At 41.0% G+C, this 19540-nt stretch overlaps 1 protein-coding gene across 1 annotated transcript; it reads right to left on the bottom strand.

Moving 5' to 3' along the window:
- Positions 1–359: 359 nt before the first annotated feature.
- Positions 360–18195, bottom strand: psmg1 (proteasome (prosome, macropain) assembly chaperone 1). The gene is made up of 7 exons (XM_030747148.1): positions 17988–18195; positions 15711–15814; positions 11543–11688; positions 9927–9989; positions 6655–6853; positions 3131–3261; positions 360–858 (listed from the first exon to the last, which is right to left on the bottom strand). The coding sequence occupies exons 1-7, from the start codon at positions 18104–18106 to the stop codon at positions 781–783; spliced, it is 840 nt and encodes a 279-aa protein (XP_030603008.1). The 5' UTR covers positions 18107–18195; the 3' UTR covers positions 360–780.
- Positions 18196–19540: the final 1345 nt, after the last annotated feature.

Below are 19540 nucleotides of genomic sequence, written 5' to 3'. Positions count from 1 at the left end.
AATTAAGCCGCACTTACCATAAAATGGTAACATACCCCCTGCTATGTTGCCATTCCAAGTACAGCTGACAGATCAGTGGGAATAAGGACACGCAGTTGCCTAAAACACAATGGATGTGTAATGCTAAATAGTATCAGGACATGAGAGGCTGGAAGAGTCTGCATCTTCTGAATATGAGTTACTGTATCAGGGTTAATGCAAGAGATTATAGCTCAGAGAAAACATTTTCAGTGCCAACTAATGTGGGAGTGTCATTAGATACCAACGTTTGATAGAAATCATTCAAAAATATTTGTACCTAATTTCTATATACATTGATCCAATATTTAACAGACTCTCTAGAAAAAAATACCATAAACTTATTTATAAAAGGACTTTATTCGGGAATCAGAGAGGAATGAAAACAGATGAAGCAAAGGGAATTTTGAGCCGTTTACAAATCGGTAACTGCAACTGTTTTTATCCCCGATAAAAATGTTTTGACATGTTCTGTCTGTATCTCTTTGTGCAACTTTTAAACTTAGAATTCCTGAGAAATTACAGAAGAGAAGAGTTTACAGATGTTTCCCATAATGCTGTAACTCCTCTCAGCATGCATTTGCATTTCTTTGGAAACTATTAGGACCCGTGATTTATGTTCAGACTGAAGTAACTCATTAAACTGCTAAGATTTACAGACAGTTGTTTTTCTTAATATCTTTATTTGTTTTAAAAATGACAACATATTACCAGAGAAAAATAGAATTAAATTGCACTGCGCAGTGTGCAGCATGGACTCCATCAGATATAAAGATTGCTCTGAAGGTCGGTGGTCCTGACAAACTTGCGGAGGGCGTCTGTGCTCGGAGACGGCTCCAGCTGAGGAGAGAGAGAAACGCGGGAAATTAAAATGAGAAACTTTTACAAAACCTACTAATTCACTCGATGAGCGATGCTCAAGGAGTGTACGGAAGAAAAAAAAACATGCAAGGGTTTAAAAGTATGTAAATTTTGTCCAGAGGTATAAATATAATTTAGTTTCATTGTTACTGTAGACACTCATAAATTCACCTGATACATTAAAATCATTTGGTGAAAATACATTGGTGTTCTGAACAGAAGACCACAGCTGGAGGATGAGCAGCTGCATCCGACAAGCACCTCTGATAAAAAAAGTCAAACATGCAAAGCCTAAAACTTTGTGGGAGATTTTAATCTACGGCTCCCGGAGTGCATTTTTGGGAAGAATCATCAAATCAAATTGTTTAAAAGTTAAAAGAGAACAATATAAACACAAGCTGCTGCTCAAATCACTGGTTCTGGGCTTTAGTTTCATTTGGGAAACTTCTTCTTTTTTTGTTTTTTTGATAAATTCAACAATTAAGTGCTTTCATTAAGCTTCCTCTCATTCTGCTTCTCCTCCACTGCAACAAGGCTCATGAGTTTTGTGTGATTATAGAGATCCGCCGTGCCGTCCTGATGAACAAAAATGTGATTTCTGAGATGATGACGTTGTTAATGCTGGTTGTACAGAAGTGTGACAAGAGTTTAGACTGTGGATGCTGTCTGAAAGAAATCTGAAAAGTCTAACCACACACACACACACACACACACTGCTGGTCTTCAGTACGGCTGTGAGGAAAGGGTGAGTCCTTTTAACTCACATTAAACATATCTCAGACTGCCTTCTGCCATCGGATCAATATTAAATATTAAATTAGAAGCATTCTGTTTCAGACTGATGCTGACAGCTAGTCCGTGCATGTGTTTCTTCTAGACTCAATTACTGAAATTCCTCATTCATCCTACTAAGTTTGCATCTGTTTGTGTAGGTATTCGGCTATGCAGAGTGGAGGATTATGAAGACATGTTTATGTAAAAAAACCATTATCAGGTCATTCGGATGGATGACGCTGTGTGTCGGTCACATGCTGATTGGCTAAAAGTGGGCTGGAAACAGGAGACAGAGTTCTCAACAAAGAGGAGAAACCAAGTTTCTGCAGTGGAGACTCCTCATTGTTTCAAACAGTGTTCCTTCAGCTCTTTGCAGATTCTCTGTGGCTGGCTGACGGACCAATAACAGCACTAGCATAAGTAGGCCACACTGCCCCCTGGTGACAGTAAACAGCTACAACATGTAGGCAGTGGAATGCGAAGCTGTCTGTAGGTTCTAGATAGAACCAACAATGTTGGCTCATCAGGCTGTCCTAAAAGCTCCCTGAAAAACTGTCAGTTGATCCAAAAACACTGGAGCGAGAGTACTGACCGGGACTAGAAAGAGAGATTATATCTCTCCCATATTAGCTTCTCTTCACGGACTCCCTTTTAAATCCAGGACTGAATTTGAATCCTTCTCAAAGTTTTGAATGATCAGCCCCATCGTATCTGAAAGTCATCCCAGCAGAACGCTTTGCTTTCAGACGACAGGCTTACTTGTGGTTCCTAAAGGTAGAACAGGAGGCAAAACCTGCAGGTAATCAAGCACCACTTCTGTGGAACCAGCTCCCAATTTGGGTTCAGGAGACAGACACCCTCTCTACTTTTAACATTCTAGGATAAAGCTTAAAATTAGGGCTGGATCAGGAGACCCTGAACGATCCCTTAGTTATGCCGCTACAGGCTCAGGCTGCTGGGAGACTTCCCGTGATGCAATGACCAATCCTCCTTAAATCTGTTACTCTCACTGCACCTCCATGCCACCACTGCATGTCATTTAATTTTGCTCACTCCTACAGTTTGTGTTTTGTCTTCATCTCTCTATTTTCTCTATTCTCTTTCCCCTCACCTCGACGTAAGCCCAGTTCTCCTGTTAAAAGGGAGTTCTTATTTCCAAAATGAAACTGTTTATGATTTGTTTTAAACACACACCTAAACATGAGACATTTTCCTTGAGTTTTACTGACTGTGACTTTTAAATGACCCGTGGGACCCCGACTGTGGCCACTGTTCAAAAGAGAGATCTTAAATTGAAATACACTTTTTGGAAGCAGCTGCTCGTCAAACTTTACAGCTCTATTTCCATCAGCATTAAAACCTGCAGTGGCGTCACCGGCTGGGGTTCAGCCAGAACAGCGGCTCGGCGATGTTGGACATCTGTGTGCGTCCTTTCTTTGTGACCTTTATAAAAGATACAAAATGAAAAACAGCTCACCTGTATGGACCTGCCAAGCTTGGTTAGCACGGGCTTATAGGTCTCCATGGTGATAGAGTCGGGGCCAATGACATCACTGTAACACTGGTAAACAACAGTGGCGATGCGGTGGACCTGGCAGTGGTTCAGCACTGATGAAAAAGCACAAAGAAGAAGAAGACAGGAAGGTTATTGGCATGAGGTGTGTGACCGTCGAGCGAGCTCCTGATGATACAACTGTTTGTTTGGACTCGGTGTCTTTAAGAGCGCTCACACCAAAATCAGGATGCAGGACTTCGTGCTCTCAGTGAGTGGAGACGAGCCTAATGGCACTACATTTCATTCAGTTGGCAGAAACTGTTGTCCAAAGTGACTCCTTGAACGAACACACACACAGACACAGACACACACACACACACACACACACACACACACACACAGACACACACACACACACACAGACACACACACACACACACACACACACACACACAAATGGAGCAAACTGGGGTTCAGTATAGTATTCAAGGGCACTTCAACAAGAAAAGCTGAGAAGCACACCAGCTAAAGCTTTATTTAGAGCCCTCTGTCCCTTTACTGAAGAGGAAGACTGCTGCTGTGCAGTAGTACAGGGTGTTAACTGGAATTTAAAAGCAAACTTGCAAATGAAATACACAAAAAGGGAAAATATGTCCAAGTTAACACATATATCTCAGTTCAAAGTGAACAGTAAGGCACTTTCGGCTGCTTGCTTATTTCCCAAGGGGTCGCCACAGCGGATGGGTCTGCCCCGTTCTGCCTGTCCTGATGCAACCATCCCATTTATCTAAGCTTGTGACCCCATCAGGCTGGGCTTGTCTCCACCTGAGGATCTTTTGCACGTAAGGCGAATGTGCTAACCACGATACCGTGAAGCCACATTATGGTAAAACTGAAGTATTTGGATTATTTTAAGACTATCATCCAAATCATAGCATAAAAGATGGACGTAGCTACTGTGACGTCAAAAAGTCACGTTGTGAAGCCTCAAGCTGAGCGTTTTCACCGTCTCCTTCTTGGTGCTTTGAAACCAGGTGTGAGCGGCGAGGGGTGGATCTGACTGTGAAACCACATGCCCGCCAGCCAGACTTGTCAATCACAAGATGTTGGCATGAGCATACCCCGGCAATTCATTCTGAAATTTAGAATGACCAAAATTTACAAACTAGGCTTCATGTGTTATTCAATATGACCTGAAACAAGTGACCAAGCTGTAAAGTCATCAAGTTTTTACAGAGGTCGGGGCAGAACACCGCTCTCCCCATAGACTTCTACAGGACCAGGAGTCTATTTGAAACCACAGGTGTCGCCCCCTGATGGTCACAACAAAGGATGAAAGTCTTTTTGTCTTTTATACTGTCTATGGCCCAAATGTGTTGTTAAAATCATAACATTATATATATATATATATATATATATATATATATATATATATATATATATATATTAGGGGTGGGACTCGATTAAAAAAATTAATCAAATAATTACAAGCTTTGTAATTAATTAATCGAAATTAATCGCATTTTAATCGCATTTCAATATTTGATATGATAAATATTAATTTAAGTTTGGTTGATGAATGAATCAATATACATAAGCTTAAACTTCAAAATGTTGTTTATTTTCCCACCAGTCTGCTACACAGACCAATGAAGGGTGGAAGTGCTCCTGTGATGAGCAAACACCTAAAATTAAAGTTCAGCATCATAACTGGATAGTTTTATTCAACATTAATGTCTCACTTGTTATAGTTGGAAATTAATCATTCTCTCAGCTGTATTCCTTGATGTTGAAATGTGTTATGCTTGTTTTAACAGCTTATTTTGAATTAAAGACTTAAAATTAAACCACAAAAAGCTTTTACACAGCTGTGCTTCACACTCACGGTTGCTAAGCGACATGAGCTATGCAGAGGTGACGGCAGCTGATATGAAGGCTAGCTGCTCACTTCCGGCCTTTGTGGTCTGAGTGGGCTGCGAAAGAAGTGGGCCGGGTCCTTCGCAGGATTCGGCCCCTAATTTGGACATTGTGCGTCGATATAATCTGTATGCCGGGAACTCATGCACTGAGAAACGTTCCACGGTGCAAAGTGCGATTAAAATGCGTTAAAATTTTTAACGCGTTAATTTCCCCGTAATTAATTAATCGAAATTAACGCGTTAAAGTCCCAGCCCTAATATATATATATATATATATATATATATATATATATATCGTTCTTCTAAAACAGCATATTATTTCCCCAATACCTGAAACGACTGCAACACAAAGAACAGTTTGCATTGCAAATGGTAAATGGTAAATGGACTAGTTCTTATATAGCGCTTTTCTACTCAGTATGAGCACTCAAAGCACTTATACAACATGTTTTACATTCACCCATGCACTCCCATTCATACAAGCACTTCCATGTTTTACTAAGCTAAGTGCTTTTAATTAGCTAACATTCACACACATTCACACTCCGACAGGACGGTCGGAGAGCAACTTGGGGTTAAGTATCTTGCCCAAGGATACATTGGCATGTAGCCTGGAGTAGCCAGGAATCGAACCGCTGACCTTCCGATCAGTAGGTGACCTGCTCTACCTACTGAGCTACAGCCACCCCATTGGTGGGGTGGCTGTAGCTTTAACAGTAAATTAATTTAACAGTTTAATTTAACAGTAAATTAACTATTTATTCCTAAACTTGCATCTTCCAATTTCTACAGATAAACCAGCAGGCTGGCTATCAAAGCTTTCTTCTCTAACAGGAAATTTTTGTCTTTTTAAGATGGCTTTTTAGGGATGAGACTAAGATAGCTGCCCATTCACCATTTCACACATAAAAAAAGAGTCGATCTGTGGAGCATCTAAATCTAAATGTGCAGAAAACAGCAGAATTGTGTGCTGGAGTGCCAAAAAACATTTAAGACCTAACACTGAACTTAGGACATTTTAAGACTTTTCTTTTATTACTAAATGTGTATTTAAGACATTTTAATGACCTACAGAAATTCTGTAGAAGTGTTTTTGTTTTTTTATTAATTTATAAACAATGGGAAGACGGTCTGCAGGGGTGTGGTGTGCCTGACCAATGCATTACCTGGCTAATATTTATGGCTGATATTGTCCTATCACAGATTTAACCACATATATGTTGTTCAATGTGACAATTTGGTGCTTGGCAAGAGCTGATTTCAAACATGGGAAGGAACGGAAATAATAAGTGCACCTGACACCAAAATAGCTTAGGAAAGGCTGCCTGCAAGGTAATAAATCTGGGTTAAAGGAGAAAGCTTCCCTGTTTCATCTGTAAGAATAAACCTGCCTTTCATTCAAACATCAAAGGGCTTTTTCTGCTAAACTTGCACAGCTGGATGCAGACAGAGAAAGCAGAGTTGCAGCTTTTTTTAATGCAGCGTCTCATAATTTTTCTGTGCGTGTTTGCAAAATGAGAGAAAAAAGAAGAGGAAAAAGTCCAAAGAGTTTAAGTCTGAGCCATCACAATTGTACAATAGTAATACCTGCAGCTGAAAGCCCAGTAACTATGTTGGGTTGCTCCAGTGATTGGCAGACAGGCTGATCACTGAAAGCACTGGTGTGGAGAGACCGCAGGAAGGGAGCGGAGCTGCTGCACAGGTAGTCCGCTGTCTTGTAATCAGCCACAGAGCTGTCTGACAGCACCGTCACATTCAGCTCTCTGTGCTGCAGACAGTCAAACACCTGCAGGAGACAAAAGAAACACAGTCAGGCAAACACAACAGCATGCTGGTCACACTGAAAAATACCTCCATGTCTCACTGTAATCTAAGTCTGGGGTAAAAAAAAAAAGAAAATGCCAGTAAATAAATAATTACTGAACACTCAGTGGCTGATTTATTAGAGAACACATAAGAGACCTGATATGTACCAAGAAATTGTTCCACACTACCTGAACATTGGGCACGAAGCAGGGCAGATCGATGGTGTTTACACCAAACTGCCGACCCTATCTGGCAGCAGAAATGGAGACTCATGAGACCGGCTGAAATTTTTCCAATTTGCTTCTGTTTTGGTGCAGAACTATAGCCTCAGTTTACTGTTCTCAGCCGAACGGAGTGAAATTTGTTTTGGTCTCCTGCTGCTGTTGCCAATTTGCAGGTTTAGTGTGTTCAAAGATGCTACTCTGCTTTGCACTGTAACAAATCCCAGGAGATAAGCACCCCCCCCCCCCCAAGCCCGTCTGGCACCAACAGCCATCATGAGATCACATTTTATCTCAGTTCTCCCATATGGTCGGAAAAAATCTGAGCCTCTTGATCATGCCTGCCATGCATTTACATAGATATTATGTATGTAATGTTATAATATGCTTTGTGCTTATTTATTTGATATACCTTATGCTTAGACATTACTCTTCTTCATGAGTGAAACAAAATTTAAAAAAATAAATAAAGCTATACATCTGTTTGCAGACTGAGGGGGGACACTGTCCTGAACAGCTCTGCACCCACCCACCCACCAACCAGCATGGGGCTGGCCAGTAGAAACCCAGGTTCTGGGGAAACCCAGGGTTCTGTCCAGCGGTTGATCGCCCAGCACTGCGCCATGGTGAGGTCATCTAGCGCCGGGCTGAGAATTTCATTGGTTCGCTATTGGAACTCTTATCACTGAAATTAACAAGCGGGTGCACACCCCGCTCTGCCTCTGGCTAGATCGCTGCACTATAGTATTATTTCAACGCAATTTGCAATGTACCACTGGGCACGGCCAGCGTCATTCACAATGTGCACGCGCGATAAAACAAAATTGCAACCAGCTTGAACACGAGGGGGAAGAAGAGGAAAAAGGGAACTCAAAAGGATGATTTCAAGCTTCCTGTTTAACATAAAATCCCAGGAGCTGTGAGACGCCCCGTCATGCGGACGACGTGATGACGGATATTCAAACATAGGAAGTGCTTTTAGCAGCTGATTGGATCGATAAAACCAGAGACATATATACGCAGACACTGAGTATGACTGAATCATACAGCAATGTCACTGCTATGTTGGATGTGGCAAAAATAAACAGAGGGGCATCACTGTGGAGTTGTTCAAACCATTATACAATCAAAAGTGGATCACATGGGTTTACCTTTCACAGGTAAGAGTGAACAATTTTTTTTTTTTATTGTATTTGGCCATTACAACATTTTGAAAACATAATTTGCAGATGTTGCAGTGATACTCTGTTGTCCTGCAGTGCACCTCCAAACAATAAAAATCTTAATTATCTACAGTGGGCCGAACAAACTACTCTGATACAAACAAAGAGTGATTGATCTTCCAGACCGTCTGTTGCTATTGTTACATTGTGCTTCTAGGCCCCTTGTTTTTGTGTAATAATAATAATTCATTTAATTTATAAAGCACTTAAAATAAAAGAGCTATTTACAACTTTTGTAAACTTTTTAATCATAAAAGTTTATTATATGTAATAAAACATGGATCTATAATTTTAGCATACAGTTTCATTGCTAAAAGAAAATGAAGTAGATCAGTGTCTGTTGCAGTTTCTTATTTAAATTTAAAATTTAAAGATTGTCATTAAAAATACTTAAAGTGATAAAAATCACTGAATATAAAAATGTTTTTTTTAATTCAGAAACCTGCAGATGTTTCTACATGTCAGGATCTGGTTATTGTAGACATTTATCATCACAGTAACAATGTTACAAACATCAGCAGCTGGAAACCCTCATAAAAATGTTAGAAATACAGATGCTGGTTTGATGCTGCACACTAACATACGTGGATTATTTAACATTTATAATTATCAGAGAAAGTTACGTTATTTTTGGTGCCTATTAGTTTCCCTGTATATATTAGTGCATATTTGAATGTGTGAATGAGACACATTCACTTAAAGAACATTGCAGAAAGGCGCTTCATGAAGTTCAGTCCGTTCACTTGTATTAGTTTACAGCGCAGATCACATCCAATATGGCGGACGCGCTGACGTATCACAGCAACGATCCGACCCGCTCAATGCGGTGTCTACGTATGTCTGTCTGGATAAAACACCTGGATTATAACGTTTTTGTTGTGTACGCTTTTTACGTGATTTCTGCAGACTCATTATTGGAAGGAGATAGCTCTCTGTGACACCTTGGATGCATATGTAAGTGTAACTGTGCTGGTTTATATGCAAAAAGAATTATCGCTCTATCTAATAAGGCCTGCATTAAGAGTTCTGCGTCGGTCCTACGTATGTAACCGGAAATCCGCTCTGAACCCTACGCTGTAACATACGAGGCAACCTGACGCGCACCACTGGAGAAATGTAAGGACTGTGATTACTACATAAGCTACAGGGGTGATTTCCGCTTACCCGCAAAGACCTGAGGCAGAAGTCTAACTCAGGCCTAACTGTTCAAAACCACTCAATTAGCAAGTGGGCGCGGCACCCCCACCCCCACCCACCCCGCTAAACGTGCTGGGCTGAAATTTTTTTCTGGCTAGAACCCTGAAACCAAACGAACAGAAGTCTATGGGAAACTGACCCTTTGGCTCACTTGACCTGTGATCTGAATAAATACTCTCCTGATAGGTTTTTGGGGGCAGCAGGGTGCTTTAAGTCTTGCGAGCGTGCAGTGTCGCCTTGCCTGACATGTCCAGTTTAAAAACGCCAGGAAAGTGAAGGCTAAAATAATCAGCTCGAGTCCTCAGGATGGGACTTACATCTTGGTAGCTACAGCTATCTTTTAAAAACCATTTAAAATAACAGCTTAATACAATCTCACTGCCATCCAGCTGGCTTAGCTGTGCAAACGTACCTTTTCTGTCCATTGAAAAAGCTGGTCTTCTGCAATGTAGCACGTCACCTGGCACATCAAAACCTTCAGAGAGGGGAAAAAAAAAAGGAAACAAATGCTTTTCATGCAACATTTCTACTTTTGTAATTAAAACACTGCCATAGTTGAAACACACAACTGTAACAGGATGTCTCTGCATGGTAACAGATGTACAATTAAACCGACATATTAATCTCTTCTAAAATGAGTTGTTATTGTTTGCCATTTTCATGCCCAGTGAAGCACATGGAGGTAGATGCTGATGAGTTTACAAACAAAGGCAAATTAAACACCAAGAGGATCAGCAAGTATGGAATAATGCTTAAATATTTGGGACATCATGATTTTTAAATATTCAAACAGTCCAAAAGTTTACGTGATTTTTTTTTCTTGCTTTAAAAGTATACTGTCTCTAGTTTCTTTTTTTTACTGGTGCATTGTGGGATGTGACACGCCATTACTGCCAAAAGTTGACAGTAATGCTCCGCCTCCAGCAGTCAACATTCGTGTGAGTGTGACTGGCTGTGTGTCTTTCCGCGATAGCACTGTCATGAACAGGTGACCTGACTGGGATGTACCCCACCTCTCACCATTGGACAGGTGGGCGGAGCTTGTTTGCTCACAGCCAGAGATAATCATGATAGGGAAACCCCTCGTTTGATATACTGAAAACAAGAGTAGAAGAAGTTCAGAGCAGCCTGAAGCCTGAGTTCATTTGCACATAAACTAACTTTTTTCCATATTGAAAATGTACATCCATCACTGTAACAGTACATATTTAACAGGGAAAGCAAACAAATAAGGAAAAACATAATACTGTAGGACTACTTTAAAATATTCAGTTATAGATTGCTGCTACATATCATGCAGTTCTTTATTTGGACTTCATTGCCTCTCTTTTACTGTAAAATTTCCTTCATACACACCAAACACCCTGAAAAACACACTCACCACCCTTTAAATCAGCATTAAAAGTGAAGGTTGTGGTAACAGGACTTTTAGTAAATCGGTGATCTGAATTAATGGCCGACTGTTGCAGTATCTGCTGCCCACAGCTGCTCCTGTGGTCCTCCACTATATTAAATCCCAGCAGCCACCTGAAGGCAGCAGGACACGTGTGATAAATCTGAGGCTTCCTCAGCAGCAGAGTGCCATCAGTGCGCGACTGTTCACTACGTTTATCTTGATTAAATCACGTGTGGATGAGGGCAGGCGGTTCTACACACAATCAACTGGTTGCTTATAACTCTGACAACAGACACTAGATTACCCAGGTTCATTAATTCTCAGTGTAATGGCCTCTTTTCCAACTTCTGTAACTGAACTGGAGTTTCATTCTTTACTCTTGAAATGAACTGCGGTTAATTTATTCAGATTTTTCCTTTAATATCTCATCTGTTTGCAGCTTGACAGCGAACAGGGCGCAGCCATTATAAACTGCCCTTGATATAAATGAGCGAACGTCTCAAACAGCACTTGAAAAATATTAAACAGAAGTTCGGGAGCAAACCCATTAAACTGAACAATCATCGAGTTCTCAACAGTGAGGTTCTTTCAGACATATTTTGGAGTGCTGCTCCGCTTGGTGCGTCACTCACTGATGGGTTGTCCTTGTGTCTGTGGAAAATGCACGACGATTCCTCGCTGCTTTGCCCGCTTACGGCTCGGCTCCTCTCGTTCCACACTGATGCATGTCCGACTGCTTCCCAGTTTGCAGAGGAGAGGATGTATGCTGACAGAAAGCCTGTGAAGACAGAGTCTCTGAGTATTCAAGGAAAGCTCGTAAGTTACTCAAGTCCTTTTATTTCCAAATAAGTAACATGAAATAACAGGAGTGCTACTGGTATCCCTCATGGAAGGAAACAATGGAAAAATGGAAAGATTATGATCGGCTTGTGGCAACCTATCTGGAGTGTCTAGACTTGGATGTTTTATTCCATTTTTGGTCATAAATTTACCATTTTTATTTTCTTTTATTTCCAGTTTACTTATTTGGCACTGAAAAGACCAACAAGATCAAGTCCGAATTTTAGACACTCACCAGCCATTTCATTAGGTACACCTGTTTGTACAGCGGCTTTTTAACATATATCTCTAATCAGCCAATCACATGGCAGTATGTCAATGCATTTAGGTATGAAGATATGGTCAAAATGAACAGCCGAAGTTCAAACTGCACCATAAAGGTGGAGAAAGGGTATTTACCGTATTTTCCGGAGTATAAGTCGCACTTTTTTTCATAGTTTGGCTGGGGGTGCGACCTATACTCCGGAGCGACGTATATGTGACATTTATAACACATGAACCAAAATACTCCAGCCACTTGACATCTCCGTGAACTGCAGCTTTAAGGCAGTCTTGCGTAACCTGTGGGCGCAGTGGATGATGGATGGAGAGCACAGCTTAACGGCAACTGGGAGAATGCGCCACCCAACTTTCCTGGAAGTCATTGGATGGATCAAGAAAACATGGGCTTCAGTGACAAACCATCCTGTTGGGATTCAGAAAGGCTGGAATAATTGGAACTGCAGCTGACGACGAGTCTGACTAACGCGACACAGAAGAGGAAGCGGCGCTTCGTCTACGGAGTGTACGGAATTGTTTAGAAGTGACACCGAGGATGAAGAATTCAATGGATTGATGGTTTGGTTAACTTGTTAGTATGTTCTTTATGCTATGGTTATCTGAATAACTTAATGTTACGTTAACATACTGTAGCGATTCTCTTAGTTAGAGAGCGTGTTGATGTTGTGGGATTTCGGACTGTTCGGGAGGTTCGTGAAGGCAGCATGGAGAGAGAGAAAAAGACCGAGAGCTTGCCTGTGTGTGTGTTGCTGTTCCGCTGTTGTAGTTGTGGTTGGCGTGGCTGTGGCCTACAGCAGCCGTTTTTCTGTTAATAAAGACGACCATTGTTGTGAATATCGCCGACTTTGGAAGTGTGTTTACAACGTTACAATACCGAACACGTGTTCGTTGTGCGTCATGTAGCTGAATGTGCTACGTTAGCATAACGTAGGTGTAACCGTGTTCGTACTGTTCTTTAATCCATTATTATTTTAAATTGCCGTTCAAGATGGAATTTGTGCTCTGAGTCTCGGATTCTATCAACCCCCCCCCCCCCCCCCCCCCCCAAAATAAAGTGCGACTTATAGTCCAGTGCGACCTATATATGTTTTTTTCTTCTTTATTATGCATTTTTTGGCTGGTGCGACCTATACTCCGGAGCGACGTATAGTCCGAAAAATACGGTAAGTGACTCTGAACACAGCATGGTACTCAGACAGGCTGGTCTGAGTATTTTAGAAGCTGCTGATCTGCTGGGATTTTCCCACAAAACCATCTCTTTACAGAAAACGGTCCAAAGAAGAGAAAATATCCAGCGAGCTGCAGGTCTCTGGAAGAAAATGCCTTGTTGATGTCACAGGTAGAATGGCCAGACTGCTTCGAGCTGACAGGAAAGCAACAGTAACTTAAATAACCACTCGTTATAACCAAGGTATGCAAAAGAGCATCCCTGAACACACAACCCATTGAACCTTGAATCAGATGGGCTACAGCAGCAGAAGACCACACCAGGTGACACTCCTAGCAGATAACTGAGGCTACAAGTCACAAAAAGACTGGAAAAATGTTGCCTGGTCTGAAGAGTCTCACCTGCTGCTGTGACTTTCAGAATTTGGCATGAATAACACAAAAGCATAGATTCATCCTGCCTTACATCCAAAGTTCAGGTTGATGGTGATGTAATGGCGTGGGGGATATTTTCTTGGCACACTTTGGGTCCCTTAGTACCAAATGAGCATTATTTAAATGTCACAGCCTACCTGAGTATTGTTGCTGACCATATCCATCCCTTTATGACCACAGTGTACCCATCTTCTGATGGCTGCTTCCAGCAGGATAATGCACCAAGTCCCAAAGCTCAAATCATCTCAAACTGGTTTCCTGAACACGACAGTAAATTCTCTGTACTCAAACTGCTTCCACAGTCGCCAGATCTCAACCCACTCCGGCACCGTTGGGATGTGGTGGAATGGGATTCAAATCACGGCTGTGCTGACAAATCAGCAGCATTTGTGTGATGCTATCATGTCAATAGGGACCAAAATCTCTGAGGAAAGTTTCCTGCACCTTGCTGAATCTGTGCCATGAAGGGCAGTGACTGGTGAGTGCATTTCAATGACTTACTCTTTGGCTACATTACAAGCATTTTCTCACAGCAGATATCGGGACCATCATATACAGTATAAACGATGGACGACTGTGGTGTCACTCACTGATTTAAGAAGTCCTGTTATGAAACCTCAACCTGAGCGTTTTTGCTGTCACCATCTTTGTCTTTTGAAACCGGGGGTGACAAGCGAGGGGCGTATCTGACTGGAGCCTATCCCAGCTGTCATAGGGCGAGACGGATACCTAATTGTTTAAGTCAGTTCATTTGTTTTCACAAGGCCTAGATGATTTATCAGTCTTTTAAAATACACTGACTTAAAATCAAAGGCGATGTGTGTACATCGCATCAGTGTAAACCTGCCTGCCGGTGGGGAAATATTCTGCTGTACTGATGCTGACTCCTGTTGCTTAGGGGCATGGCCTACCCCCACCTACAGCAGGTGACACACTGACTGTGGATCAAACCCCCACTTCAAAGCTATAAAACCATCACCAACTGATCAAAAACAGTTGGATACTATTATGTACGTAATATTCTCTGATAATGGTTGGTCCTACAGGTCATTGAAGGCACCTGAATCTGATTGGACCATGTGACTTGACGACATAGGGAGTGTACTCTGAAAAAGAGATGCACGTTTACCTGCAGCTATTCTTACTAAACATTCCTTCAGCAACACGTCAGTGTGTTATCCTTGTGAGTCTACGAAGACAAGAAACAAGACGAGCTGCTGGGATTTTATCTTTAATAGGAAGCCCAAACTTATCCTTTTTCCTCTACTTCCCCCTCGGTCAGTTTCACACTGGTCACTATTTTTCACCCGCAAAATCAAGTGTGAACAGGATTATATTGATCACATGATTTAATAAAATTTGTTCTAACAATTTGGTATAAAATATCTATATTGCATATTGCCTTGTAAGCAAAATATCCCTAATCATAGACTGGGAGGAGACCCAGTGTCAGGGGGATCCAAGCTAGTCCCGAGCCCAGATAAATGGGAGGTTTGCATTAGGAAGGGTGTCAAATCTGTGCTAAATCAAATATTGGGATCCATCCACTGTGGCGACACACCTTGGGAGATAAGGGAGCACCCGTAAGTACCAGTACCAGTATTGCTGTTCAGCCTAAATATAAAGATGAGCTATTTTTGGTTTTTTTATTAAGATCACCCAGACCGAGTTTCAGCCTGTGAAATTCTCAGCTTTCCTAAAATGTAAACCAAGTTTACATTTTCATTATTAGTGAAAAACAACATTTTTTCATCCATTTCTGACATTTCACAGATAAATTGAATCATTGAGAAAATAAGATGCAATAAAAACATTCACTGGTTGTAATCTTTCAATAGTTCCTGACTTTCTGCATTAGATTTCCTACAGCTGTTTTAGCACCATATCCAACTCGCTCACCATGCTCGACATCTTTAAATGTCCAAAAGATGTTTGGAAATACTCCTGATGCTTCTGAGCAGATGCTCCAGTGTCCAGACAGGGACATTAAATATTAATTTAATGTGTAATAATATCAGGCATACGGACAGACCCATCACGGGTGACTCAGCAGACAGGAGAGAGACGGAGGCCACTTACTGGAAGCATTTTGTCCCACAGCGAGGATGAAGTCCGAACACCGCAACTTGTTTCCAGACTTCAGTGACTCGGAGACTTGAGGGCTCCAGTGCAGATGAACCTCCCTGATGATTAATGTGGGTGAGAGAGAGAGCGAGAGAGAGAGCGAGAGAGAGAGAGAGAGAGAGAGAGAGAGAGAGAGAGAGGGAGAGAGTGACAGAGAGAGAGAGAGAGAGAGAGAGCGAGAGAGAGAGGAGGAAGAGCTTTAAGATTTTTTTTCAACATCTATATAAAAAAATCTTAAAACATTAATTTAATAGCAATGAAAAACAACAAACGGCTCATCCTACTGAGACATGCCACTCTGTGTCCTAATCTGTACTTTGTGTTTGGGGGGGGGGGGGGGGGGGGGTTAGCAAATTAAACATTTAAATTCACAGAAAAAAAAAAGTTTTGCCAGCAGGAAACCAATCACTGAGCAGCTCACAACAATCACTTTTCAGACAGCCTTCCTGTTACAGTCAGATCTTTCACAGTGTTTAAAAAGGACCCTGACCCTTCTTAAATATAATTTTTTGTCTTTCAGTATACGTGTTTGTGCTCTCTAGTGTGACATCACTTGTCTATCTGGTGTGTAACATTTAGCCTGTTAAGCCTGTGAGGTTTCTATTTTAAACAATGCTCTTAGTTTTTAAAAAGCCAATTTGTTACTTCAATTAAGGTTGTAAAATTAAAATTTAAAAACACTTTTAGCTTATGAAATACAATGCAGTAAATTTATACATATGGACAAAAATATTGAGCCGCACACCTTATTCTTTGAATTCAGGTGTTTTCAGGTGCCACAGGTGCATAAAATTCAAGCACCCAGCCATGCAGTGTGCCTTTACAAACATTTGTGAAAGAACGTATGGTTTTAAAGAGCTCACTGAATTTGAGCTTAGCACTGTAATAGGATGCCACCATTATAACAAGCCAGTTGATTCAATTTCTTCCCTCCTATATATTCTATACTTAACTCTAAGTGGTGGTATCATTGCAGAGCAGAACCAAAGAAAATAAGCCATGCAGTGGCAGATTACGTAAAGTTAAGGCACACACAGTGTAATAATCACTAACACACTGCAGACTCAGTAACTGCAGAGCTCCAAACCTCCTCTGGAATTAACATCAGCACAAAACCTGTGCAACGAAAGCTTCACGACACGAGTTTCCATGGCTGAGCTGCTGCTGGAAGTGTAATGTTTTGGTGGCCCAGAGCTGTTGTTCATATAATGTGTGACAAGAAAGACTTTTAAAAAGTGTCGAGTTTTTGTCTCTCGTCACACAGTGTGCTGGCTTGATTTTCATACACAGAATCATGAAATCATCCTTAAAATTTGGTATTTTCTGGAATTAAATCTGGAAAAACAATACTTAAAATCTTAAAGGAAAACACAACAATCTGTATGATTCTGAATTTGATAACAAAAATGAATTTCCCCTCTTGCCTGTTTTCTTTTTACTTCTCTCATGAAATGATACACTTTCACTGAAAAACATATTGGAAGCACTTCCTGTGAAATTACTGTGTCAGTATTATCGTTTGCTTCACAGCCAGAAGGTCCTGGGTTCAAATCCACCTTGTGTGGAGTTTACATGTTCTCCCCGTGTTTGCGTGGGTTGTCCCTGGGTACTCTGGTTTCCTCCCAAAGACATGCAGTTAGTGGGGTTAGGTTAATTGCTGATTCTAAATTGCCTACAGGTGTGAATGTGAGTGAATGCCCTATGATAGCTGGGATAGGGCGACCCTGAAAAGGATAAGCAGAAGAAGATGGATGGATGTTTGATTTGGCACAGGTCTTCCTGACACAAGCCTCCCCGTATATCCAGGCTTAAATATCCTCCATTATCCTTTACCAAATAAAGCCTGTTTGGGTAAAAACTATATCTATTTAAAAATACTGAGTACTGTATATTATTTCTAATGTAGATCTTAATACCACAGTGGTCATTATTAAAGCGTTAAACAGCCAGTATAAATAAAGGTGTGTGTCAGTAGTTTGTGTATTAAGTGTGTAAATGCTGTTTGAAGTGCACAGAAAACTCATGTGTCATGTTAGCTCCGTTAGCTTCCGCCGCAGATATCCATCAAGGCGATCGAGTGAAAATACATTTAAAACTGTGAGGATGTGGTCCGCAGGAATGTATACATCCAAGTCTTTCACTGGCAGTTATCAGGAGATTTAAACTAACTTACTAAATCTGACCCCCCCATGGTTTCTCTCTTCTCTCTCCCCCATGTTAGCTGCTTTTTACCTCTTTTCCTCCAGCTCTCTGCGGATTTGCTCGTCTTCCTCATTTTCACCGAGATCATCGTCCTCTTCCTCCACAGCCCGAGAGTAAACTGACAATACCTCCCCGAAAAACGTCGCCATAGCCGCTGTTTCGAGAACAAAGTGAAAGTTTAGTTATAGATTTTTAGACAGGTAGCCATGACATGCAGTCCACCACTTCCGCCGGCAGCGCGACCCCTTCACAATAAAAGCCTCATTTCGACTCCAGAGTGTTTCAGAATAAAAGGCTCTAAACTCCAGGATGTCAAACATGAGGTCCGGCGGACAAAACTGTCCAAATTTGCAGAGAAGTCATCAGATTTTATCAGTAAAATGCAAGTCAGTTCCTCCTGAAAATACTTGGAAACTTAATTTGATATGTTTGGATCATAAAGAGGTGAAATACAATTTTTCTTTTTTTTAATAAACCAAACATCTGAATGACCTGTGACCTTGTAGATCCCCAGATTAAAGCCCGTGACCTTTTAAGTAGTGTCACTTTAAATCGCTGTTTGTATTAAGTGTGTGTGTGTTTTTGTAATTATGCATATTTGCTTTTGTGCCTGTATGTGTGTTTTTTGTTGTTGTTGTGGTATGGTTGTGTCTGACAGGCAGGTCCGAGTGTTTCAGAATCTGCTGATCTGCTGGGATCTGAGGTCAGAGGGGAATGGCCAGCCTGCTTCAAGCCACTAGGAAAGCAGCAATAAGTCAGATAACCACAATGCAATGAAGGATTAAGGCTGTTCTGAAGGCCAAAGGTGGTCAAACCTGGTACTAGCAAGGTGTAGTGTGACTAAAGAAGTCGCTTATAAGTGTAGAAATATTGGGCTTTTAATCATGCATTTTGTAAACAGATGCTTCATTAAGGGTGAACATTTTCAGAATGAACTTCTTTATAAATGAAAAACAGGGGATGCATGTGGGTGTTTTTCCACCCCACTTGAGACTGAATTTGCTGTGTGTGGCTCATGAAATACATTTGACACATTTGACACTCCTTTATAAATAATTTAAATGGTGACACATGGTCAGAGATCTTACTTCAAAACATTTCAGTGTGCTAAATAAAGGGACACAAATTATATTTATTTATGAAATTATATTAACAGATAGTTTTATATTTTTTCCCCCCAGAGTTTGTCTTTAAATAAAACTCACATGATTGAGTTTTGGAGTTTCTTTCCTTTTTTTTTCTTTGCAGCTCAGCGAGAAAACACTGTTCAAGAGATTTTTATTTATTTATTTTTGCTTGCAGTAGAATCCTGTTAGTTTTTTATTATTTCTGGATTGTGCATAAAAAGGGGAAATTATTAAAGCAATAAATTTTAATGTTCAAATGAGCACGGGGTCAACTTGAAGTACAGTAAGTGAAGCATAACATTCCCAACTCATGTGCAGAAATACCTTACATTGAATAGCCCAAACATGCTGTGCATGCACACAGAGAAGTGCAAAACCATCACTCCACATCATCCTTAGGGGAAGCTCAAAGCCCGGGGCAGCACAAGTTTCCATCGTATTTCTGCCAGTGCAGTT

This window comes from Archocentrus centrarchus, chromosome 14, assembly GCF_007364275.1.
Source record: "Archocentrus centrarchus isolate MPI-CPG fArcCen1 chromosome 14, fArcCen1, whole genome shotgun sequence".
Lineage (NCBI taxonomy): Eukaryota > Metazoa > Chordata > Actinopteri > Cichliformes > Cichlidae > Archocentrus > Archocentrus centrarchus.
The sequence above is the reverse complement of the archived record's forward strand: the minus strand, read 5'-3'. Positions and strand labels throughout refer to the sequence as shown.

What these genes read in the sequence shown, in the direction of transcription:
- psmg1 (XM_030747148.1), bottom strand. Translation starts at nt 18,106, where the DNA reads ATGGCGACGTTTTTCGGGGAGGTATTGTCAGTTTACTCTCGGGCTGTG. An exon ending in TGTGGGACAAAATGCTTCCA is followed by an intron (nt 11,689 to 15,710) that starts GTAAGTGGCCTC and finishes CTGTCTTCACAG; the next exon opens with GCTTTCTGTCAGCATACATC. An exon ending in GACACAAGGACAACCCATCA is followed by an intron (nt 9,990 to 11,542) that starts GTGAGTGACGCA and finishes CCCTCTCTGAAG; the next exon opens with GTTTTGATGTGCCAGGTGAC.